Source organism: Salvelinus alpinus, chromosome 20, assembly GCF_045679555.1.
Source record: "Salvelinus alpinus chromosome 20, SLU_Salpinus.1, whole genome shotgun sequence".
Classification (NCBI taxonomy): Eukaryota; Metazoa; Chordata; class Actinopteri; order Salmoniformes; family Salmonidae; genus Salvelinus; species Salvelinus alpinus.
The window spans coordinates 23,638,950-23,665,876 of NC_092105.1; the positions used below are offsets into that span (position 1 = coordinate 23,638,950).

At 42.2% G+C, this 26,927-nt stretch overlaps 1 protein-coding gene across 2 annotated transcripts in view; it reads right to left on the minus strand.

Annotated features, from left to right (window-relative positions):
- Window positions 1–8,875: 8,875 nt before the first annotated feature.
- The window catches only part of LOC139546523 (zinc finger MYM-type protein 2-like), a 34,952-nt gene continuing 16,900 nt past the window's right edge, over window positions 8,876–26,927 (minus strand). For both annotated transcript variants that reach the window (XM_071355002.1, XM_071355003.1), the window contains exons 5-23: window positions 25,242–25,460; window positions 23,026–23,182; window positions 22,368–22,483; window positions 21,782–21,907; window positions 21,389–21,539; window positions 18,848–19,020; window positions 18,582–18,747; window positions 18,464–18,498; window positions 18,209–18,341; window positions 17,970–18,091; window positions 17,558–17,705; window positions 16,964–17,101; window positions 14,776–14,876; window positions 14,235–14,406; window positions 13,963–14,117; window positions 13,150–13,264; window positions 12,535–12,780; window positions 12,229–12,367; window positions 8,876–10,822 (exon numbers count right to left, since the gene is read on the minus strand). In XM_071355002.1, coding sequence (XP_071211103.1) covers window positions 10,615–10,822; window positions 12,229–12,367; window positions 12,535–12,780; window positions 13,150–13,264; window positions 13,963–14,117; window positions 14,235–14,406; window positions 14,776–14,876; window positions 16,964–17,101; window positions 17,558–17,705; window positions 17,970–18,091; window positions 18,209–18,341; window positions 18,464–18,498; window positions 18,582–18,747; window positions 18,848–19,020; window positions 21,389–21,539; window positions 21,782–21,907; window positions 22,368–22,483; window positions 23,026–23,182; window positions 25,242–25,460 — 2,820 coding nt within the window. In that variant the 3' untranslated portion in view covers window positions 8,876–10,614. The remainder of the gene's footprint in view (window positions 10,823–12,228; window positions 12,368–12,534; window positions 12,781–13,149; window positions 13,265–13,962; window positions 14,118–14,234; window positions 14,407–14,775; window positions 14,877–16,963; window positions 17,102–17,557; window positions 17,706–17,969; window positions 18,092–18,208; window positions 18,342–18,463; window positions 18,499–18,581; window positions 18,748–18,847; window positions 19,021–21,388; window positions 21,540–21,781; window positions 21,908–22,367; window positions 22,484–23,025; window positions 23,183–25,241; window positions 25,461–26,927) is intronic.

Genomic DNA, 26,927 nt, shown 5'->3' on the forward strand with positions numbered 1-26,927 from the left:
AAATTAGAAAGCATACTGACATATGCACAATGAAAAGTTAACATCCAATTTTCAAGAGGTTGAAAACAAAATAAACCCAAATGCTTTAAATTAAGAGGGTAAATAAACCAATTACAGGATATTTAAGTATCACACATCTTGCAAATGTGATGAAACTAGATTAACAACACCATCTAAAAAGATGACACGTTGAAGATTTCCAAATAGTTTTTCCAGATGTTAATTTCAATCAAAAGTAACAAAGCGCTTTGATTTTACTGGAAAGATTTGTTTATATTTACAGAACCAGTCAAAAGTTTGGACACACCTACTCATTCAAGGGTTTTTCTTTATTTGTATTATTTTCTACAGTGAAAACATCAAAACTATGAAATAACACATGGAATAATGTAGTAACCAAAAAAGTGTTATACAAATCAAAATATATTTTATATTTGAGATTCTTCAAAGTAGCCACCCTTTGACTTGATGACAGCTTTGCACACTCTTGGCATTCTCTCAACCTGCTTCAATTTTCAGGTCGCCTTGTTAAAAAGTTAATTTGTGGAATTTCTTTCAAGGCACACTAAAGCAGCATGTTTGAGCCAATCAGTTGTGTTGTGACAAGGTAGGGTTAGTATACAGAAGATAGACCTATTTGGTAAAAGACCAAGTCCATATTATGGCAAGAACAGCTCAAATAAGCAAAGAGAAACGCTAGTCAGTCAATCTGAAAAATGTCAAGAACTTTGAAAGTTTCTTCAAGTGCAGTCGCAAAAACAATCTAGCGCTATGATGAAACTGGCTCTCATGAGGACCGCCACAGGAAAGGAAGACCCAGAGGTACCTCTGCTGCAAAGGATAAGTTCATTAGTGTTACCAGCCCCAGAAATTGGCAATTAACTGCACCTCAGATTGCAGCCCAAATAAACGCTTCACAGAGTTCAAGTAACAGACACATCTCAACATCAACTGTTCAGAGGAGACTTTGTGAATCAGGCCTTCACGGTTGAATTGCTGCAAAGAAACCACTACTAAAGGACACCAATAATAAGAAGAGACTTGCTTGGGCCAAGAAACATGAGCAATGGACATTAGATCGGTGTAAATCTGTCCTTTGGTCTGATGAGTCCAAATTTGAGATTTTTGGTTCCAACCGCCGTGTCTTTGTGAGACTCAGAGTAAGTGAACGGATGATCTCCGCATCTGTGGTTCCCACCGTGAAGCATGGAGGAGGATGAGGTGTGATGGTGTGGGGGTGCTTTGTTGGTGACACTGTCATTGATTTATTTAGAATTCAAGGCACACTAAAGCAGCATGTTTACCACAGCATTCTGAAGCGATACGCCATCCCATCTAGTTTGCGCTTAGTGGGACTATCATTTGTTTTTCAACAGGACAATGACCCCAAACACACCTCCAGGCTGTGTAAGGTCTAATTGACCAAGAACTAGAGTGATGGAGTGCTGCATCAGATAAGCTGACCTCCACAATGACCCAATCTCAACTCAATTGAGATGGTTTGGGATGAGTTGGACCGCAGAGTGAAGGAAAAGCAGCCAACAAGTGCTCGGCATATGTGAGAACTTCAAGACTGTTGGAAAAGCATTCCAGGTGACTACCTCATGAAGCTGGTTGAGAGAATGCCAAGAGTGTACAAAGCTGTCATCAAGGCAAAGGGTGGTTACTTTGAAAAATCTCAAATCTCAAATATATTTTGGTTTGTTTAACACTTTTCTGGTTACTACATGATTTCATATGTGTTATTTCATAGTTTTGATGTCTTCACTATTATTCTACAATGTAGAAAATAGTAAAAATAAAGAAAAACTCTTGAATGAGTAGGTGTGTCCAAACGTTTGACTGGTACTGTGTGTGTGTGTATATATATACACACACACACACACACACAATATCACTTTTTAATCATTGCATCTTCATGTTGAGGGTAACTCACTCTCATACATCACGTGGTACTTTATTGGTTTTTCTTAAAAGGGTTGTTCTTTTTTTTAAACATAATTAAATTATAATGGAATCTAATTTCTTAACTGTAGTCAGTTTGTGACAACCAAAACAGTTATTTGGTACAAAACAGACAAAGGCAATGATGTTGCAAGTGTCATAATGCCAGGATGAAAAGTGAATTCCCATTTGATTTTTTTGTGTTTCAGTTAACATCTTGATAGAACCTCAACTATTTCTACTACACCTGTTGTAAGCAATGACATGCACAGTCTTCCGTCTAGTTAGTATAAATGTAATATTTCACCCTGTAGATTACCTGAAGCATCTTGAATAACTGAAAAACTATGCAAGTCAATGCACGACATGACCACTCACTTAAAATAGGCCTTTTCATAAAGGACTTAGGCTACCTGTGAAACATGATTGGTATGGTACAACACCTGTACCAAAATATATGTATTTCTTATACCTTCAAATTACCATATGTTAATAGTTTATAGTTAGAGAAGGATCTGAAATAAACACAATAACAAACAATGCAAAGTAAAAACCATAATTACAACAGTGGTGAGACGACCAGAGGAGACTATGTAATGCTTTGCTTATAACAGTGTTACTCTTATTGGAACAATCCATTTTCCCCCAATGTATGTTACCTTTTCATTGAAACTATTTCAATGTACCAAACCACAAAAAAATCTGTGTTATTGCATTTTGGTTCTTAAAGTTTACATTTTAGTAAAAAGATCAAAGATTTGCACATTAAGACAAAACATGCTGTTCTATGAATCATATATCTATGTATAGGAGAGAGAAGTAAAGACACCAGACTGCCAATGTTTATAATCCTTAAAGGAAAATGTCTTAACCGTTAAACACAGCGGCTCTTTGCGTTAAAGACATCGTTTCATAAAATGACATCAAATGTGAATATAGGATACATCTATAAGTTAACTCATGGTCTAAGATGATTGCAGAAAGTTTGGATTTTCAAATATAGAAAAAAGTGGGCTGTGAGTATTTTCTGTGTGCTCACTCAGTGCTTTCACTGTGTTTTCTTCTCACAACATTCATGTGGCTCTGTAGTTAGCTTGTAATACAATGTCACACTAATGTTGAGAGAATGTCAGCTGGGTAGCTGGCCCTTCCTCTCTTCTACACACAGCAATGTGTGTATTGTTTTGAGTTGCCCGCAAGCCCCTCATCCAATAGGTTAACATACAGTAGCTTTCTTCAAACTCTTGATGTGTGTCATGCAGAGCGTTATTTCTCTGGCCAGTCAGTGAGTAGGAACCATCTACTGTATGCTCAGAACAGCAGCCTGTTTCAATTCTGTCTTAAGAGAAGTGCCTTGTGTATGACATTTTGTAAGAACAAGTTGATGTAAATGTTAATTTACCTCAAATGTTTACAAAACTGTTATTAAATAAACTTTTTGTACCATATTTCTGGAGTATGTGGTGGTCAATAAAATTGAGCCAGTGTGTGGACCTTCTGTACTTGAGTATACATTTGCAACACACACACACACACACACACACACACACACACACACACACACACACACACACACACACACACACACACACACACACACACACACACACACACACACACACACACACACACACACACACACACACACACACACACACACACACACACACACACACACACACACACACACACACACACACACACACACACACACACACACACACACACACACACGTGTACCTCCATGAGTACACTACATGACCAGTAATATGTGGACACCTGCTCGTGGAACATCTCATTCCAAAATCATGGGCATTAATATGGAGTTGGTCCCCACTTTGGTGCTATAACAGCCTCCACTGCGTGGACTTACTTCCATTCACAAGAGCATTAGTGAGGTTGGCCACTGATGTTGGGCGATTAGGCCTGGCTCGCAGTCGGCGTTCCAATTTATCACAAAGGTGTTCAGTGAAGTTCTTCCACACTGATCTTGACAAACCATTTCTGTATGGACCTCGCTTTGTGCACGGGGGCATTGTCATTCTGAAACAAGAACTTCCCAAAACTGTTGCCACAAAGTTGGAAGTACAAAATCATCTACAATGTCACTGTATGCTGTAGCCTAGCCCAAACCATGAAAAACAGCCCCAGACCGTTATTCTTCCTCCACCAAACTTTACAGTTGGCATTATGCATTCGGGCAGGTAGCGCCAAACCCAGATTCATCCGTCGGACTGCCAGATGGTGAAGGGTGATTCATCACTCCAGAGAACACATTTCCAATGCTTCAGAGTCCAATGGCGGTGAGCTTTACACCACTCCAGCCAACACTTGGCATTGCGCATGGTGATCATAGGCATGTGTGCGGCTGCTCGGCCAAGGAAACCCATTTCATGAAACTCTCGACTAACTGTTCTTGTGCTGACGTTGCTTCCAGAGGCAGTTTGGAACTCGGTAGCGAGTGTTGCAACCGAGGACAGATGATTTTTACATGCTACACGCTTCAGCATTCTGCGGTCCCGTTCTGAGGCCTACCACTTCACGGCTGAGCCGATGTTGCCCCTAGACGTTTCCACTTCACAATAACAGCACTTACAGTTGACCGGGGAAGCTCTAGTCTAGCAGGACAGAAAAATGACTTTTGTATATATAGTGTATATCACGTCTTGGGGAAGCTGGGGTGGATTTTGTACAAGAAGAGCTCGCACTCATTGACCTACTCAACCCTTATACTTATCGCTCCCTCTCTTCACATTCCAAGAGGGGATGTGAGAATGTGATAGTGAGCTGGAAGGGAGGAGTGACACATCCCTCCCCACCGTGCTGACTACCCTGCGTACACACATCCACACGCATAACTAAAGTTAGACCAGCGTGTCAGTCTCACACGTTGGAGACAAACATTTATCACTAACCCATTTAGCACTGTCACACAGACCCAGCAACAATTTACAACACCCTGCTGTACAAGATGCCAGTGAGCCAACTTCCAAACATTAAACGTCCAGGAAAGTTAATATGAGTTTGGCACAGAGGTGGCATATAACAAGTAGGATAAAATCAGAGACAATCAACAGTATTATAGTAAACTGCAACCTAAGAAAACTGAGGGAAATTGAGACACTTTCTCAGGGTCTACGTCAAGGTAGCCAGCTAGCTTATGAATAAGAATTGAAACATCCATGTGGGAACCCCATAAGTGTCAAAAATATCTATATTGGGCACTCACAGGAGTCAGTGTGTGATTTGTAATCTTCCTAAAAGAACAATGACCAGGTTGAGGGGTGTCTAGTGTACTAGAAGGGCTTAGAGTAGCACCTGGATCAGGAGCACCAGAGGCATGAGAATGAGGAAGGAATGACCCTTCAAGCTGTTCCTGGAACTCGGGGGTACAAATGACATGGACACCTGTTTTGTACTTGTGGACATGTTTGAGAGTCGAGAAGAACAGAGGCTAGCAGTAGATGTGACATTTAGGGAGATTGACAATGGAAAAATAAATGTGAGTAGGTCCCGTAGGAGGAGGAGAGAGATGGGGAATATTGAGTGCATAGATCAGGGCCGACCAGACAGGCAGAGGGACAGGCAAGCACAGAGGGACAGGAGATATGTGCGGGGTTACAGGGCCCAGTGGCAAGGACTGTTGGTAGATTGCTGGTGTGTTGGCAGGGGGATGCAGTGTGAAGGCTGCTCTGTATAGAGCCAGGCAGGGCCGGATTACCGGATGGGGATGCAGGGCCCCCCTGGAGGTCGGGGGCCCCCCAGATAGCAGATGAAAATGTCATAAGCAGCGGCAAAATGTGTAGAATTCCAGGAAATTAGCTTAAAAACTGCAACATTTTCTCTCATCCTCATGGCAAAATGTGAAGAATAGCATGAGATTAGCTGTTTTTTGGGGGGGGACCTGGAGGTATTTGCCCCGGGGTCCCAACTGCAGTTGTCCGGCCCTGCAGCCAGGGCCCAGGGCCTAAAACAGACAGCAGTTATTTATAGCCTTTAATCACCTAACAAATTCACACTGGCCCCAGAGTCCAAATACCTCAGTAAGCCAGTCAGTCAGTACACCCGTTGTTTATTTCACTAGTGCCCTGAATGTTTTTATTGGACGTAGTATAGCCTTCATACAGACATCATCTTCTAATAAGGCCTCAAAATTCAGTGACAGGGGGTGCGTGGGTATGCATGTGTGCATGTGTGAGAATGAGTGATATACAGTGATGTTAATTAAACCTACAGCAAAGACATTGAAACATTTGGAACAGTGTGGCGGCTGTGGCCAAATAGTACATTCCATTTTTGATTGTCAAATCAGCAAGCTAATTGAAATTTGATTAATGAATCGTATCCACATTGAAATAGAGTGAATTGAAAATGGGATTGACCCTAACCCTGGTATTGAGTACTTCATGTCCTGTGATTTTCCTACAGTGTGGCCAAACAGTGCATCCAACAGGGAGCCTGTGTTTTGACTGTCCATGAGAAGGAGGGGCTTGTCATGAGAAAGTGAGGTATGGGCCGCGTTCCCCTGCTCAGACGTTGCATGCATCAACCAATGTTTGCGTGCCACGTCATTGACTGTGACATCGACTGACAGATTGCTATAACATATGATGTGGTTAGTTTATATGTTAAATACTTATCTAGGCATTGTAAGATCTGCCAGGTGTCAGCAATGCCTGGGCAGAGGAACGCGCTCAAAGCTGACAGCACATCCCAGCAACAGGAATGTGGGGACACGGGGTTGAAAAGAGGGAGGCTAGTCTCAACAGAGACACCTATAGGCAAAGCCAGGGCCCAGTTTTTCAAAAATGATCTATCTTGATTTTGCATATCGGATAGGATTAAATGCATATAAATATAATGAATAGAACGGACAAATCAGTGACTTGAATGGGGACTTCCGTTCTCTTCATTCGATTTCTATGGATTTAATCCTATCCAATAAGCGAAATCCGAATAGATAACTTTAGAAAAACTCCCTGTTAGAGCGAGAGAGCTGTGTGTGTGTTTGTCAGAGGGTTACACCCACTGCTTCCAGAAGTCCCCCAAATAAAGATAGGTCATCCTAAATGTAACTTAATCCACCCCCAACAACCCTTTGTTGAGAGCCAGCCTTTAATGCCAGCTTCTCAGGGTTACAGGGCTTTGTGATGAAGGTGGACACTGTCCTGTCCATCAAAGATAATGTAGGTATTTGCAGCACCTCTTTGGGCCAATGAGAAGGACAAACTAAACCCTCCATAATTTACACAGGGAGCAAAGAAGGCTGAGAAATCAGCTACTGTCAGATACACCATTATTGAGTATTGGCAATGAGAACCAAAAGCTCAACAAGATGTCATGTGTTTAAATTTAATCCTTATCTTTCTCCCTGGGCTTTTAAAAATATTTCTTCACTGGGGTCTGAGCCATGTGTTGGGAGCACAAAACGTTAGAAATGCAGTTGTCATCCATTCCACCCCCCCATGGTCTGGTGCAGGTGTACGCTCTGCACCCCCCTCCCACTCTGTTGTTTTATAATTAAATGGCGACATTAGTTCATATCATGTGATTCGAAAAGAATTCATCACATTAGAGGCCCTAATCACCACCTATAGTCTGCCTGTCGCCTGGGGCGCAGGGTTCACCCACATGACCCTGCTGAGCGCAGCTCTTCCTTTATGCCCCCTGAAAGAACCGGGGATTGAGCCCAAACAAAAAAAAACACTAGGGTGAAAAATGTTTTTACACCCGATCCGCTCTCTCTCAGGGCTGGCTGTGTGCGCGCAGGGCCGTTTCAGCTTTAGATCAATGGGACAAGTTACTGGAGTCTGGCCAACTCTAACCGATAGAAAATAAAGAAAAAAGCTGACACTTCCCAACAAAAAAAAATACAAAAAAAAGACAAAACAAAAAAAAGAAATGAGGGGTTTATCATACATTTTTCATAAATGCTCATGATGAAATTGTCTGTCTTTTTTAAACACCTTAAGTTTTATGCTTGACCTTTTAAAAGATATCTAGATACATTTTACACTGATAATGTTGAGGCCTACACTCTTTGAGGCCTACACGCTTTTAAAGTCACACACACAGGGGAAACACTGCAGCATCTTTCAGACACACTGTCGTGGGGCTCAGCATAGCAGCGCTCAGGTGTGGAATGATGGGTATTATTTTAACGCAGTTCTTTGCTGTGATGTTAATAAATCAAGAGTTTATGCACCGTACGGGCCTCTATGAATGGGTAATTGGCGCATGTGTGCGCTCATGGCAATAGCGCCCCCCATTGGTAACATATATTCAATACCATTGTTCAGAATACTTTTCAAAACAATATGAACACTGAACAGGAATAAGAATAACATGTTTCAGAAATCAATGGACAATTTTGAGTTGAATTTAAATTCACTTCCTGAGTCGACCCCAATCACTTTACATCCAACAATGGATAATTTACCAGAATGTCATCCTCATGATGATACTGTGTGGCAAGACATTAACATTTCAATCCAATGAGAGAAAATAGGAATGGAATACCAATCTTTTCATGGAAAGTCCTTACTGAACTTGAAACTTTTCATAACTTTACATCATCGTTTCCTGTCATGTGATCCCCCAGCCTCTTCTCCTGGGCGAGTCTCAATAGTCTAACATGGCTTCCACTAACTGGCTCCTCAGGTGTTGCTTTTAGACTATTGAGATGCACCCCCAGAGTTGTCGACATGCAACACCCCTTTATGACTTCTGTCTGCCACCTAACAGATATAGGCCTTCGTCAGTAGCCCGTGTTTGCCTGTCACCTTGGTACCCAGGAAACGGGTTGCCCCCACTACAGGCGAGGGCCCCTGTGTTACGCCACAGACAGAGCCAGTGAGGTCTCACTCACATGGACACATCACACAGCTTCACAACTGTGCACGTAAGAGATATATAAGCAATGTAAAACATCTAAGAAATTAAATTATTTATTTTTATCAATTTGGCAGATTCAGATTCAGCCCACACACTGAATTAACCTGGCAAGAAGTTACACACACTTTCAGTACACACAGGCACATTCACATTAGGCTTTGGAGCCAGCCGGCTAGTCAGAGAACCAATTGTGACTCCTTTCCTTGACAGGCTCCATCCAGACATCCTCCAGCCTTGAAGCGTAGTCCACAGACAGTACATGGAAGGCAAGGTAGGTGCCATTCAAAGAAAATCCTATTCAGAAGTCAACGTAAAAACGAGGTATTTGCATGTCATTTATTGATAGAAAATAATACAAATAAAATTTAAAAGGGTAACAATAAAAAAAAAAACATAAATAAGTTCAGGAGATGCAGAGCTTTCTAGTGTAATTTGGATGCCTGGAGATGGAGTGAATTTGGAAAACGTCACCAGGCATGTTTATAATGTGCTAATCCTGAAAGAGATCTGTCCACCCTAGTTACAACACAAACAGTTTCAGTTGCCATGTTAACAGAATATAACTCATCAGCTGGGAGTAATACAACACCCATTATCAAGTGCTACGTTTACAACTAAATAATCAACATCAAATAGCTTCAATGAGACAAAACAAAATACACAGGGATTAAAACAGACAAAATATGTAGTCTTTAGGCAGTATACCATCTCCTTCATACTTGTACCGGCAACTTGGTCATGTAGATGGGATACAGCTTTTGTCAAATTTGCTAACCCTAACCATTTTCATAACCTTAACCTAATTCTCCTAACCTGCTACGAAAAGTCCATTTTGATAAAAGCTGTCTCCCCTCTAGACAAAACCCTGCAGGTCTTCTGAAGCACCAGACAATACCCCTGCAGCCACCCCTACCTCCACCCTCAGAACAAAGAAACGGGAAAGACAGAGACACAGGAGAGCTCCAGGCTGCAGCAGGTTTAATTAATCAACTAATTAATGCTCTTAACGGAGGAGAGAAAAATGGCACACGCATCACAATGGAACACGCATCCCATCCCGGCGTACAAAGAACAAACATACAATAGAACCAAGACCAATCAATCAATCAATCAACCGCAATAAATAAATGTCTTATCTTTAAAAGGCTTCTGGGGGTCAAAGCTGAGGAGGATTCAGTGGGATGGATTCTGGTGGATGTCTGTCTCTTCCCATCCCCTACTTAACTTTCAGAAATATTTACACAGCATAGCAGCCCAATCTGGGCCTAGTAAGTAATGCTACATCACGTGAACGGACTTTCCCTACGGAAGGAAGAGCAGCAGTTCATGGGGAATTTGCTTTTCACACAACACACTCCCAATATCACCCCTAGCTACTTGCAGACTGAGTCCCCTTCCTTGGCCGTTCAGGGAAATGCTTTCCTCCGATCAGCTCTGGGCATGTGCAGCATAGAAATAGAATGAATAGAACAGGCTTGGAACCTCTAACCCTAACAATTTGACTGGTAAACACCACCAGCTCACCCATTAAGCCATTATTGACTTAAATGGGTATGCCCGTTCTATACATTCTATTTCTACGATGTGTAGTTCCTTCTCACCTGACATCCACTGTACGCTCACAGCTGGCCTGAGATCGGTGAGTAATGGTGGAGTAATGGTGTAAAATATAGAGAATGCAGCAACCCAGTTGTAATGTTGTTGAGGATGGGACTGGATGGAAGAAAAGAGGACCCTAATCCTCCTCTTCTCTGAGATGGAGAGGAAGAGTGGACTCTATTCCACACCTCCCTCCTCCTCCTCTTCTAGATGGCGCTCTCTGTAGATGTCTTTGACCAGGAGGAGAGGGGTGAGGATGCTCTCCAGGACACTGCGGTCCAGAGGAGTAGAGGAGAACCACAGGGAGCTGTCACTGTCACTGCTGCAGCCCGATGCCTCTGGCTGCACATAGAACACATCCATACGCTGCCTCAACAACCCCGGGCTGCAGAGAGAGGAATGACCACATTAACCACAAATGAAATTATAGCTTCGGAGCTACATTTGGGCCAATACATTTGTTGCAGGTTGACGTTGATTGGGATGAATCTTGTCCTGGAGGCAGAACTGAGCGATTTCCGCTAGATGGGCCAGCTGCAAAGTCAAAATTCATATAAACAAAAATGTGCTTTTTGGTCTTAATTTAAATCTAAGTTAATTTAACTTCTTATGGCTGCAGGGGCAGTATTGAGTAGCTTGGATGAAAGGTGCACAGAGGTGCCCATAGTAAACTGCCTGCTCCTCAGTCCCAGTTGCTAATATATGCATATTATTATTCGTATTGGATAGAAAACACTCTGAAGTTTCTAAAACTGTTTGAATTATGTCTGTGAGTATAACAGAACTCATATGGCAGGCAAAAACCTGAGAAGTTCCACTTCCTGTTTGAATTTTTTCTGAGGTGGCAGATTTTCAACCAAGCTCTCAATGAAATTACAGCGAGATATGGATGAGTTTTCACTTCCTACGGCTTCCACTAGATGTCAACAGTCAACAGAACTTTGCCTGATGACTCTAATGTGAAGGGGAGCCGAAGGAGACAGGAATGAGTAATCACTGCCACGAGCTGAGCATGCTTTCACCATGCGCCTTCACATGAGGAGGACCTCCGTTCCACCGCTCTTCTGAAGTCAATCTAATTCTCCGGTTGGAACGTTATTCAAGATGTATGTTAACAACATTCTAAAGATTGATTCAGTACATCGTTTGACATGTTTCTACTGACTGTTACGGAACTTTTGGACATTTCGTCACGTTATAGTGGAGGCGCTTTGTGACTTTGGAATTGTTTACCAAAGGTGCTAACCAAAGTAGCTAATTGGACATAAATAACGGACATTATCGAACAAATCAAGCATTTATTGTGGACCTGGGATTCCTAGGACTGCATTCTGATGAAGTTCATCAAAGGTAAGGAAACATTTATCATGTATTTTCTGGTTTCTGTCGACCCCAACATGGCGGCTAATTTGGCTATTGTTCTGAGCTTCGTCTCAGATTATTGCATGATTTGCTTTTTCCATAATTTTTTTTTTTTTTTTTTTTTTTAAATCTGACAGCGGTTGCATTAAGGAGAGGTATATCTATAATTCCATGTGTTTAACTTGTATTATCATCTACATTTATGATGAGTATTTCTGTTGAAACGATGTGGCTATGCAAAATTACTTGATGTTTTGGAACTAGTGAATGTAACGCGCCAATGTAAACTCCGATTTTTTGTTATAAATATGAACTTTATCAAACAAAACATGCATGTATTGTGACAATCAACACATAAATGACCACAATGTAGTAAGGTAAATTGACCACTTGAGAAAGTCGAGGTCATAGAAGAGAAAAGGGACACACCACTTGGAACGGTAGAGCTCGTAGAGTCTACCCTCGTGCTTCTTGACTGGACAGTGGCTGGAGCTTCCTGAGCCGTCATCTGGCTCGTAGGCCGGGTCACTGTCCTCTTTACGTTTCCTCTTCCTGGACCCTGTTTGTACTACTCAGACACAAACAGACAGGGAGGATTAACAACATGACAGGAGCCCTGGCACAAAAATAGGCACATCTAAAGAAATACTGATAAAAAGATGCACTTGACCACAACAGTGTGTGTGTGTTTTGTGTGGTGTGTGTGTGTAAGTGTGTCTTAGTGGTCAGACTCACAGGGGTGGTCCTGTGAGGAGATGGAGGGGACTCGGATGCAGACAGTGGTTTCCTGTGTGGCTGGGTCTGTGTGGTCTGGCCCGTAGACGTTACTAAAGGAGAGGCACAGGTGCTGCTCCACGGTGCGCAGGCCAAAGTACTTGGTGTTGAGATAGACCAGGGAGCGCAGCAATGCCGCAGGACTCTGCTCCCCCAGCAGCTTACAGCTCCACAGGCACTGCTCCTCCACACAGCCCCACCGAGCACCTTGGGGCACAGACAGACAGATAGCTGTTAACAACACTGATCATAATACAGTCCCTCTGGACATAACATTAACACAAACACTGATCCACACAAAAGCTGTTACAAATTAATGTGGTTTTAGACTGATCATGTCTACAGTGTCCTCATATCATAAATATAGTGCAATCAATATTGTTTCAGAATGTGAACAGCAAAAATAGTTCTAATCATTGGACACTGCGGGTAGGTCTTCTACAGAGTTGCAGTTAAAAACAAACACTTCCAGGTCTAAAACCTTACCGTAAAGAGCATAGATGGAGTGTGTGCTGAAGATAATTCAGTTGATAGATGTGAATTGAGCAGTGATAAAGTGTAAGTGTATTTATTTACCATCTGGCATCACGCTGGGCTGCCAGTCTTTGAGGACCTTGTTGAGCTCCTCTCCAAACGGCTCGAAACACGGGTCACTGAACAGTTCATCTTTCCTGCCTTTGGCCTGCAGATGCTACAGACAAACAGAGAATAACTGGACTAGGGGAAAATCTTGTGGAAAGCCAAACTTAGACCTGGTTATGAGATTGTGAAGAATATAGATGTTGTCCTCATATTATAAATAGTTAACACCATGTTTCAGGATGTGAACAGCAAAAGTTCTAATCTTTGGACACGTCTTAAAAAATATGAAAGGAGAGTGGTGAGAAATAGAGGGGTCTCTTCCACATAAAGCAACGCTTGTCTAATGAGAATGAGAACCCGCATGCCACATCGCCATGGTTACACTGTAAATGTATAATTCAGAATCAAGGCCTCTTCCATCAATCATAACTGCAGCCCTATGAAACTATGACATCCTCAGCCAGTCTGACTGACTCCCAGTCCCAACCCTGCATCTCGTTACAAACACCTAGCGCTGCCTGTGGCTATAACAGCCCTCTTCTTTCATGACTGCAGAGAGAGAGAGATATAGGGGGGCCTGGAGCCATTCTGATCCCTTGCAACTATTCAGTCAATGTTCATAGATTTGTATAGTAGTATAGTAGCATTACAACAGAAGCTCCATCACCATATTGCTTTCACCTATACAAGTCTTGTCAGATCTGTGAACACTGTCTGATGGGGGAGGAGCAAAGGGCTGAAAACTGAAATGGAACCAGGCTACAGAAGGTGACCGAGGAGGGGAAACTAAACAGGGAGGTGACTGACCTGCTGGATTCCCAGGCAGAGGTAGAGGATGCTGTCGGGGGCGTAGCGCTCTCCGTTGGGCCGCCGAACCTCACGGACGAATCGGGACAGGGCCAGGCTGAGCTCTGACGCTTTCAGAGAGAGCAGGTTACTCTTCGACCGGGCCAGTGGAGATTCTGAGGACAAATAATTATAATCTCTTACCAATTTAATTATATAGCACCTTTCATACAGAATGTCCAGTGGTTCCAAGTGCTGTACGATAATAGTTTCTGTGGGCGGCGCTAACTCACCCTGCTTGAGGCGGTCTTTCCCTTTAGCGTCACCTGATTGGTCAGCCGAGGACAGCGCCCACCGTTTCCAGGCGTTGACCCCGTAGTGAGACCTCAGGGGTAGCGAGCGCCTCTCTGTCATAGGGGGAGAGGGGGGAGAGGGGTCTCCCTCTACAGCTCGCCTCTTATGTCCCTGAAACAAACACACAGCCCTATGAATGAGACTTGTAATGTCTCGGTTGAAGCCTTTTGTGTGGGAGATCTTATCCACTCCACCATTTTATATGTTTATCTTCATAAGAACATCATTCATGGTTTATTATTCCATGTTCTCATACGAAAAATAACAATCACAGAGTTTATTTTTACAGGGACAGTGGACATGAATCAACATTTCAGTAAAAGTGCCGGTTTTAGCCAGCCGGCTCATTTTCAACTGCAGTCCCTGGGCAGGTTGTGAACAGCACTAGAGTTCTAATCGTTGGACACACTTCTGCTTCCAACTGGAGCTAAATGAAAGGTTAGGTAGATGAAAGGGGTCAGGGTGGGTAGAGTAGTGTACCTGTCTCCTGGCTCTGGGTACCTCCTCCTTCTCCTCAGCCAGGAGAGGGGGCAGGGTGAACCCCATATCCACGTCCAGGCTCTCGAGCGTAGGAAAAGGGTCTGGGGTTAAAACAGGACAGACAGACAGGACAAACGGACACAGGTAAGGGGTGAGCCAATTCAAAGCCCACCAGACTGGAGTTCGACAGAGGTAGGCAGAGCTAAAGTGAGCCGGGCTGAGCTGAACCAATCTGGACCGAACTGTGCTGTGCCAAAGCAAGCCAGACAGATGGAGAGGGAGGTGAATGAGTGAATTAGCAACTGCCTTTACAAGTAGGGGTTGGGGTGAATTGAATCATCAAACAGCTGTTGTTACATAACTACCTTCTCTCTAATGAACACGTAGTCCAGAGCTGCTGGTCACGGGCTCAGTTAGCCAGGTTCTTAGTTGTATTATTATTGTATTCCTATATTACGTATGTTTTTTATTGTATTATTCCTGTATTAGCTAAGTTCTTTATTGTATTATTATTGTATTCCTGTATTAGCTAGGTCTTTTATTGTATTATTGTATTCCTGTATTAGCTAGGTTCTCTATTGTATTCCTGTATTAGCTAGGTTCTTTATTGTATTCCTGTATTAGCTAGCTTCTCTATTGTATTATTATTGTATTCCTGTATTAGCTAGGTGCTCTATTGTATGCCTGTATCAGCTAGGTTCTTTATTGTATTCCTGTTGTATTCCTGTATTAGCTAGGTACTTTATTGTATTATTATTGTATTCCTGTATTAGCTAGGTTCTTTATTGTATTCCTGTATTAGCTAGCTTCTCTATTGTATTATTATTGTATTTCTGTATTAGCTAGGTACTTTATTGAATTATTATTGTATTCCTGTATTAGCTAGGTTCTTTATTGTATCCCTGTATTAGCTAGGTTCTTTATTGTATTCCTGTATTAGCTAGGTTCGTAATTGTATTCCTGTATTAGCTAGGTTCTTTAATGTATTATTATTGTACTCCTGTACTAGCTAGATTATTTATTGTATTATTATTGTATTCCTGTATTAGCTAGGTTCTCTATTGTATTATAATTGTTTTCCTGTGTTAGCTAGGTTCTTTATTGTATTCCTGTATTAGCTAGGTTCTCTATTGTATTATAATTGTTTTCCTGTGTTAGCTAGGTTCTTTATTGTTTTCCTGTATTAGCTAGGTTCTCTATTGTATTATAATTGTATTCCTGTATTAGCTAGGTTCTTTATTGTATTATTGTATTCCTGTATTAGCTAGGTTCTCTATTGTATTATAATTGTATTCCTGTATTAGCTAGGTTCTTTATTGTATTATTGTATTCCTGTATTAGCTAGGTTCTTTAATGTATTATTATTGTACTCCTGTATTAGCTAGATTATTTATTGTATTATTATTGTACTCCTGTATTAGCTAGATTATTTAATGTATTATTATTGTATTCCTGTATTAGCTAGGTTCTTTATTGTATTATTCATGTATTAGCAAGGTTCTTTATTGTATTATTATTGTATTAGCGAGGTTCTTTATTGTATTATTGTATTCCTGTATTAGCTAGGTTCTCTATTGTATTATAATTGTATTCCTGTATTAGCTAGGTTCTTTATTGTATTATTGTATTCCTGTATTAGCTAGGTTCTTTAATGTATTATTATTGTACTCCTGTATTAGCTAGATTATTTATTGTATTATTATTGTACTCCTGTATTAGCTAGATTATTTAATGTATTATTATTGTATTCCTGTATTAGCTAGGTTCTTTATTGTATTATTCATGTATTAGCAAGGTTCTTTATTGTATTATTATTGTATTAGCGAGGTTCTTTATTGTATTATTATTGTATCAGCGAGGTTCTTTATTGTATTATTGTATTCCTGTATTAGCTAGGTTCTTTATTGTATTATTATTGTATTCCTGTATTATCTAGGTATTTTAATGTAATTCTACACCTGGCCTTCTGAATACCCTTCTGATTATAAATACACCTAAATAAATCCCTTTGTCCGATATGCCATAATATAAAAAAACACACCCATGTCACCTGGTGATATTGTTTAGCACCTTTCCACTGTACTGAGAGACAGAGAGCAGTCAAATAATATCCTTTTCCACAATAGAGGACAGGACTAGAAAGTGTCTCACAGTGTCAGGGTGGTCAAATGTTGCTCAGTAGTCGTACCTTTAGGAAAGTCGTTCTCCAGGTCCAGATCTGGTTCATACTTCTCCTCCTCAGCCTCCGATTCAGAGCTGCTGTTACTGGAGCTGCTGCTGCTGGACCTGTCCCCCCCCTCTCCTCGCTCCCTCTTCACCTTCACATCTGAAACAGTCACACAACACAACAATCAACATTTCATCTGTGGCTGCTTGCAGTGATGAGGCAGAGAGGTACATCCCATTCAGCTAGACAAAGATGCATACCGGTAGCCATGGATAAAGAAGCGCCATGGTTTGTTTCATGTCCTCATATAACAAAATACCAATCACAGAGTTTCAGGATGTGAACAGCAATAGAGTTCTAATCATTGGACACGCTTAAAAGTATTTGAGTCATGCTTGATTTAGTTTTGAGTTTGCACTTTTGGAACTGTAGATGTGAAGTCCTTTGTAGCTCAGTTTGTAGAGCATGGTGCTTGTAACGCCAGGGTAGTTGATTCGATTCCTGGGACCACCCATAAGCAAAATGTGGTCACGCATGATTCTAAGTCGCAGAGTTTGCTAAATGGAATATATTAAGTCGGTACCCGGCTTTCTTTCTTTCTGTGTGTGTGTGTACCTGGCTTCTGGTCCTCTGCAATCATCTCAGCCATGGAGAGGTCCGCCTCATGGGGGTCAGTGGGGACTTTGGCATTCAGCTTGTTGATGGTCTGGACAATCTGCTCTGTGCCCTGCAGTGTGGTGGGTAGGAACACTGGCACTGGAACCTGGGGTAGGAGGGAGAGACAGGGACCACTGGCTGGTTAGGGACTGTTTATGTGTTAAATACTTGAAAGACTCATTCGAGAGTAAATATCCACTCCACCTTATCCATGGTTGTCCTCATATTTACAAAATACCAAATCACAGAGTTTCAAGATGTGAACAGCAATAGAGTTCTAATCATCGGACACACTTCTGCATAAAATTATTCAGGATTTGTACTTTTGGGACTATTCCATTGGTTCCATGGAGCCCAGGGTGTTTCTTACCGGGACAGGTAGTGTGATGGGAATGGGTGTGATCTGGGCGTAGAGGTTCATGGGGACTGGGATGAACACAGGTACAGGGATGGGCACGGGAATGTACTCCCTCTTCACCCAGTCATCCTCATCTGGAGACAGACACACAGATCAAAAGGTCAAACCAAGGACATACTACTTCGTGAGAGACATAATGTGTCGCACAGTTTGACCTTCAATTTCCCAAACAGTAATATTGAGGTGTCTACCTGTCTGTAGGAGCTTGCTCTGCATGTGTGGTTTGCAGTAGGTGGCCTTGGTCATAGTCAGAGGCTTGCAGAGTACAGCTTTATTCTTCACATCCTTTAGGATCCCTCCACCGGTGTACGGCTGACTCAACATCTAGTAGATAACAGATGATACAAGGATAACAGATGATACTTGTTAAAGAAGGTATTCTTTACTTTACAGTCAGCTGTGCTGTAACGATTATAGGGTTGTAACATTAAGTACTTTTTTCTCACCGCAATGTTGGTTGCCTCAGTTTGTATTCCAAATCCTGTCAATAGAAAACATTGTTCAGTAAGTCAACCGCACAGATGCACTTGTTTTCAAAAAGTCTAAATGCACACAAATTAGTACCAAGTCTGGTGTTCTCTGGGCCCTTCTGCGTTGCCAGGTTGGGTTTGTTCTGCTGGCAGTAAAAGCGGAGGAGACACTGCTGGTCACAGAAGTGCTTCATCTCTGCTCTCCACTGCACCGACTCAGTCAGGTTCCCTTGCACCTTACAGCAGTCACAGCGCGCCGCCTGGTGGACATAACAGGAAACACACAAATCCCCTCCTGGACGCACAATTTTGAGAAATATGATTTTTCATTGTGAGACTGATTTAGGTACGCGCTCTGACCTTGTAGTACCACTCGTGGAACTTCTTGGCGCAGGTTTCACTGCAGAAGTCCCTGGACACCCCAGCCAACTGCCTGGTCACTCCTCTCTTACACAGCTGAGTGCAGTAGTTACAGGTGACACACTTCAGACCCAGCCGCTTGGCAAAGTCCTGCTTGAACAGCAGCTTACAACCTGAGGGGAAATAGGGAAAACAATGTCAATGCTCAAGTGATAAACATACTGTAGCTCAACTCATGTGTTGTCTGGGTAAAGTAGGGCTGGGCAATACGGCCTAAAAATATATTCCCCCACCCCCCGAACTTCTGGGCAATTCACGATATATATATATATACACATTTAAAAAAATGTTTTCTCTAAATAAGCTTTGTTGTACAATTAAAGGTCAAATCCACTGCATTAAAAACAGTCAGCAATAATCTAATGAATTCAGGTCTTGTGAAGTTATATCTAGGCTGAATATAAGTCTTCCACAACCATAAGACCCACTCATTTTTTATTGAACCTTTATTTAACTAGGCAAGTCAGTTAAGAACAAATTCTTCTTTTCAATGACGGCCTAGGAACAGTGGGTTAACTGCCTTGTTCAGGGGCAGAACGACAGATTTTTACTAATAATGTAATTATTTTATCAAAATAGATCCTTTCAATAGGCTATATCCTAAATATCCAACCTTCTAACATGCAAATCAGCTTTAATTTTATCGACCTTTGCACTTTTGATAGTTTTTAGATATAGATCTAAAAAAATAGATCTATTTGCTAGCTATCAGGGTTATGAACACACCCTTCTGTTCATCTTCAACTGTAAGCATGTCCACTTTGTTCAGATGTTGAAATCTAGTGGCCTGCCTTATTTCTCAGAATGAGAATGAGTGACAATTCTTTATATGATTGTGTTTTATGCTTATTGCACATTTGTAAAACACAGACTAGACAGCTAGTATAACAGTCTTCGGCTAAAATGCTGCTAGCAGTACTTGGTACCACAATGCCACGCGCGACAACCTTAGCATTCCTTTTCCAGAGTCAATGTTCATTGATACTCTCGTTTTAGTAGTGTCTGCTCTGCGCTCAATCTGAATCATTATTCATTGATACTCTCGTTTTAGTAGTGTCTGCTCTGCGCTCAATCTGAATCAATGTTCATTGATACTCTCGTTTTAGTAGTGTCTGCTCTGCGCTCAATCTGAATCATTATTCATTGATACTCTCGTTTTAGTAGTGTCTGCTCTGCGCTCAATCTGAATCAATGTTCATTGATACTCTCGTTTTAGTAGTGTCTGCTCTGCGCTCAATCTGAATCAATGTTCATTGATACTCTCGTTTTAGTAGTGTCTGCTCTGCGCTCAATCTGAATCATTATTCATTGATACTCTCGTTTTAGTACTGTCTGCTCTGCGCTCAATCTGAATCATTATTCATTGATACTCTCGTTTTAGTACTGTCTGCTCTGCGCTCAATCTGAATCATTAGAAAGGTTAACTTCTCCTCTATTACAGTAAAATAATGTCTCAATGTGTTTCAGTCTCCATATGACCCATTCTGTTGGACCAAAACCTCAAATACAAATAGCGAGTTGAAACCACTTGCCAGAGAGGAAGAAGTGATCTCTCATCTTTGTTATTGTGAGAAGCAGGGGGAGGGGCTTGGTGTGTTTGTGTAAACTAAAGGAAGAGGCAAAGCGAGATGTTTCACTCGCTAAAATCTTTCTAAAATAAGCCCAATGAGTTTCTATGGTCTTATTTTGGACCTAATCTTGTCGCTTGCCTTCCCGACTTTGGGACAACGACTGCCATTGTTAGGACAGAAGCATGAGCATCTCGTCATTATATACAGATCTCTGGTGTAAATGGGAAGGTGCGTGCAGCACAGAAGGAGAGAAGGAGACAAGACCAAAGAGACAAAATGAGAACAAGCGGACATAAAACGAAAAATACAACAAAACTTGATTCTTGCGATATAGGCATTTGGAACATCACGCAAAAAAAACATAAATGAGAATGAATCGAATTCCTTCGATATATCGCCCAGCACTAGGCTAAAGTGCCCAGGCTAGTGGCAGAACATGTCAGGGACATGTAGAAATATGGGATGAGGACAAGTATTATTGTCACGCCCTGACCTTAGTCCCTTTGTTATGTCTCTATTTTTGGTTTGGTCAGGAAGTGAGTTGGGGTGGGCATTCTATGTTTTGTTCTATGTTTTATATTTCTATGTGTTTGGCCGAGTGTGGTTCTCAATCAGAGGCAGCTGTCTATCGTTGTCTCTGATTGAGAACCATACTTAGGTAGCCTCATCCCACCTGTGTTTTGTGGGTTGTTGTTTCCTGTTGTGTGTCTACACCAGCCAGAACTGTTTCGGTCGTTATTCTTTGTTATTTCAGTGTTAATTTACTAAATATGGACACGTACCAGCCTGCACCTTGGTCCTCTCCATCCAACAGCCGTTACAATTATTCACTCTGGGTTCTCTCACTCTCCCAATCAAAACAGACTAGCTGACAAGGACACAGATTAGGGGAGTGAGGGCATTGTCAGACCTTCGCTGCAGAAGGGCCTCTTGACCCCAGAAAACTTGACCGTCTCGTGGAGCGTCTTCTCCTCCTGGCAGTACTCGCAGAAGGTGACGATGCAGTGCAGCTTCTTGTAGTCCTCACAACATATCTTACTGCAGAACTGGTACACTTTATCCTGGGGGGAAAATACATACCCACACAATGTTGAATCCTCCTGCATATTTAATTGAGGCTTGACCACTTGATATATATCCTGGACACAGAGGGAGAGGTTGAGCATGTACACTCACAGACTTCGACAGAAAAGGTGTACAATTAACTTTAATGATCAATTTTCTGAAGAAAAAAAACCTCAAACTAAAAATATAATATAATTGTGTTATATAAACCAAGTTCATGACCACAAAGTGAATGTACCTCCCACTCCAGGGTTTCAGGCTTCAGGCTGAATGCTCCTCGACAGTAATTACATTTGAGCTGGATGTTGTGGTTCGTTGTAGACAGGGGAGCCTGTCCATTGGTTACTGTTTGAATGTTTGCATTCTGAAGAGAGAGAAAGAAACATTTCCTTGAGCTGCAGGAAACTAGATAAGGTAACCAGAAAGTGAGGGACTTTTCAATTGTTTAGTTGCACTGCACTAGACATGTTCTTTCTAATTTTAAAAATCTAATTTTAAAAATCTTTCTAACTTTTTCTCCCCAATTTCGTGGTATCCAATTGGTAGTCTTGTCTCATTGCTGCACTCCCGTACGGACTTGGGAGAGGCGAAGTTTGTGAGCCGTGCATCCCCTGAAACACGACCCCGCCAAGCTGTACTGCTTCTTGACACAATGCCTGCTTAACCCAGAAGCCATCCGCACCAATGCGCCACCCGGGAGGCTAGACATGTTCTTTCTAACGTGAAACCTAACTGTCAGTAGGCTTTAATAATTCTTATTCAAATGTTTTGTCCTGGTTAACAAGGTGATATTTTTTTAAAGAAAGAAAGGAGTCAGTACACACCTGAAACTTGGTAACACACGTTGAGCTGCAGAAGTTTAGGACATTCCCCTCAAGCAGCGTGGCCTGGTACTGAGGTAACGATGTCTTCTTACAGAAGTGGCATGTGGGCTCCGAGTCTGCAAAGGAACAAAAACACCCCTTGACACATAACCTTCCTACACACGGTATGATCAAATGTAGGTACTGTAAGTACCAGCACCTTTATAATTGTACTTGCTGTACTGCACCCACACACCAACGCATATGTACACAGAAGAAAATGATACAACTTCAACTACCACATATACCACATCCCACACATCAAAGAAACCACACCAACAGTCAGTGTGAATGACGTAAGATGTGGGCTCACTGGAGAGTGAGAGTGGCAGTGCACTAATATGTGGCAGGTAGCCTAGCGGTTAAGAGCGTTGGGCCAGCAACTGAAAAGTTGCTGGTTCAAATCCCTCAGCAGACTAGCTGAAAAATTAGTCAACGTTCCTTTGAGCACTTAACCCTAATTGCTCCTGTAAGTCACTCTGGATAAGTGCTTGCTAAATGACTAACATGTAAATGTGTGAGACAGGGTTCAATTCAGAAAGTTAAACTATATTCCAAGTAAAAAAGTGAAAATTGAGGACAGTGATGCACTGATGGTGAGGTATAAACAAATACTAACCGAGGACAGTGGTAGTGGGTCTGGCGATCTTGGTCTTGTTCATGCAGGCTGTGGAGCAGTATGGTTCCATGGTGCCGCTGGCCCCGATGCAGTGAGTGACTTCACTAGACCTGACCATGGCACTACAGCCAGTACACATTGTCATTTTAGAGTGGGGCTAGAGGAATGAGGGAATACAAATACATTGCCTTCAGAAAGTATTCATACCCCTTGAATTTTTCCACATTTTGTTGTGTTCCAGCCTGAATTTTAAATGGATTAAATTGAGATGTTGTGGTCACTGGCCTATATACAATACCCCATAATGTCAAATTAATAATTAACTTAACAAGCCACATAATAAATTGCATGGACTCACTCTGTGTGCAAATAATAGTGTTAAACATGATTTTTGACATACAATTATCTGTAAGGTCCCTCAGTCGAGCAGTGAATTTCAAACACAGATTCAACCACAAAGACCAGGGAGATTTTCCAATGTCTTGCAAAAAAGGGCACCTATTGGTAGATGGGCAAAAAAAAAGAAAAAAAATGATCAAAGGAATATTCAATATCTTTTTTTTCTCTTCTTTTTTTTTTGCCCATCTACCAATAGGTGCCCTGTGTTCCAATGGCACGTTGTGTTAGCTAATCCAAGTTGATCATTTTAAAAGGCTAATTGATCATTAGAAAACCCTTTTGCAATTATGTTAGCACAGCTGAAAACTGTTGTCCTGATAAAAGAAGCAATAAAACTGGCCATCTTTAGGCTATTTGAGTATCTGGATCATCAGCATTTCTAAAGTTCTGACTCTCTGTTATGTGCTTGTAGTCCCTGACATATTCTATCTATTACCTGCTTGTAATCCCTGATACAGTTCTGACTGGCTGTTATGTGCTTGTAATCCCTGATACATTTTAGCAGTTACCTGTTTGTAATCCCGCATACAGTTCTGACTGGTTGTTACCCGCTTGTAATTCCAGATACAGTTCTGACTGTCTGTTACCTGCTTGCAATCCCTGATACACTTCTGACTGTCTGTTATGTGCTTGTAATCCCTGATACATTCTAGCGGTTACCTGTTTGTAATCCTGCATACAGTTCTGACTGGCTGTTACCTGCTTGTAATCCCTGATACACTTCTGACTGGCTGTTACCTGCTTGTAATCCCTGATACACTTCTGACTGGCTGTTACCTGCTTGTAATCCCTGATACAGTTCTGACTGGCTGTCTGTTACCTGCTTGTAATCCCTGATACACTTCTGACTGGCTGTTACCTGCTTGTAATCCCGGATACAGTTCTGACTGGCTGTTACCTGCTTGTAATCCCCGATACACTTCTTACTGGCTGTTACCTGCTTGTAATCCCTGATACATTTCTGACTGGCTGTTACCTGTTTGTAATCCCGCATACAGTTCTGACTGGTTGTTACCTGCTTGTAATTCCAGATACAGTTCTGACTGTCTGTTATGTGCTTGTAATCCCTGATACATTCTAGCGGTTACCTGTTTGTAATCCCGCATACAGTTCTGACTGGCTGTTACCTGCTTGTAATCCCTGATACACTTCTGACTGGCTGTTACCTGCTTGTAATCCCTGATACACTTCTGACTGGCTGTTACCTGCTTGTAATCCCTGATACAGTTCTGACTGGCTGTCTGTTACCTGCTTGTAATCCCTGATACACTTCTGACTGGCTGTTACCTGCTTGTAATCCCGGATACAGTTCTGACTGGCTGTTACCTGCTTGTAATCCCCGATACACTTCTTACTGGCTGTTACCTGCTTGTAATCCCTGATACATTTCTGACTGGCTGTTACCTGTTTGTAATCCCGCATACAGTTCTGACTGGTTGTTACCTGCTTGTAATTCCAGATACAGTTCTGACTGTCTGTTATGTGCTTGTAATCCCTGATACATTCTAGCGGTTACCTGTTTGTAATCCCGCATACAGTTCTGACTGGCTGTTACCTGCTTGTAATCCCTGATACACTTCTGACTGGCTGTTACCTGCTTGTAATCCCTGATACACTTCTGACTGGCTGTTACCTGCTTGTAATCCCGGATACAGTTCTGACTGGCTGTTACCTGCTTGTAATCCCTGATACAGTTCTGACTGGCTGTTACGTGCTTGTAATCCCTGATACAGTTCTGACTGGCTGTTATGTGCTTGTAATCCCTGATACATTCTAGCGGTTACCAGTTTGTAATCCCTGATACAGTTCTGACTCACTGTTATCTGCTTGTAATCCTGCATACAGTTCTGGCAGCAGAAGCGTTTCTGCTTGCCGTCGATGATGAGAAAGTGGTTGGCAGTGGCGCGGCTGGGCAGGTATTCACCACACTGCTCACAGCAGTTCACGATGAGCCCGTTGGCCATGCGGTAACGGTTGAAACAGGCATCGCTGCATATTTTATGGGTGACCGTCTTGAAGCTCACCTCATGGCGGATCTGATATGAGGAAAAGGAATAGAAAGAATGATTTATAATAACGTGTGAAAATTCAATCATATTGAATGAATACACAGGCAATGGGTGAGATCGGTGTGAGATTCTAGCTGGTGGGTGGCTGATGTTGTTGTGGTTGTTTATAAACTGTTCCATGGTCAGATGGGAACCACCCTCCATTTTGATGCCAACTGTTTTCCATGCAGTAACCATGGACACCAGGCTCAAGGCTTGGACAGACACAGTGGCTGAGAAACTGTGCCGTCGGCAGCCATGTTGGAGGGAGAGTGAGTGGAATATACTCTGTCCAAATCGACCCCTACCCACTTCTTTTGATCTAAGACATTGATGGGGCCCCTTTATTAGGCCTGTGGATCAATTTCCACCCCTTCAAAAAATGTGTATTTTGTATTTTTAGTTACTCAGTCAGTGTCTCAACTTACTATTGAGAGTTAGAATAGTAGAATACACAAGGTGCAATTTCAACATTTGGTTGTGCATCAGTAGTTTTTCTTAGGAGTGTGCCGAGTACACTGACAAAACGAGTATCATAACGGATATTGAGAATTTTCCAAATGACACAAGAATACATTTAAAAAAAAAATCATTGATCACAAAAAAGTTATTTTCAGCTGCCAGCACACATCTTTCTTCCAGTCAAACAGTGTGAAGCGCTGTGTGCTGTAAACCACTAAAGATACGGTAGGGGTATCGGTTGAGAAACAACATTTCACTTAGGAGCAGGCCTGGAATTTCGTGATTTTAGGGGCAAGGCCATTTGGCCTTCAAGAGGTGCCCAGTCTGCCAGCGCACCAAGGCCATCTGCTAGGGCACCATGGCCATCTGCTACGGCACCAAGGCCATCTGCTAGGGCCCCAAGGCCATCTGCTAGGGGCACCAAGGCCATCTGCTAGGGGCACCAAGGCCATCTGCTAGGGCACCAAGGCCATCTGCTAGGGCCCCAAGGCCATCTGCTAGGGGCACCAAGGCCATCTGCTAGGGCACCAAGGCCATCTGCTAGGGCACCAAGGCCATCTGCTAGGGTACCATGGCCATCTGCTAGGGTACCAAGGCCATTAACCAAAATAGCCAATTCAATTGATTTGAAAACCACAAGCTATTCTGTTTAGAAAAACATAAAAGTGGATGTAAATGTACATAAATAATTTGCCTACATGTCAAAGTCTAGGTGATAGCCTATGTGTATTGGCTACAGTTTGTAATGTCCAGACCGGTGCTGACAGGAGGGAGTTGCCAGAAAATGTAGCCAAACTTTAATGAGACTTTTAATTACATATACACTGAACAAAAATATAAACTCAACATGGACTACAGGAAAAGGAGGACCAAGCACGCCCCCATTCTCATCAACAGGGCTGTAGTGGAGCAGGTTGAGAGCTTTAAGTTCCTTGGTGTCCACATCACCAACAAACTATCATGGTCCAAACACACCAAGACAGTTGTGAAGAG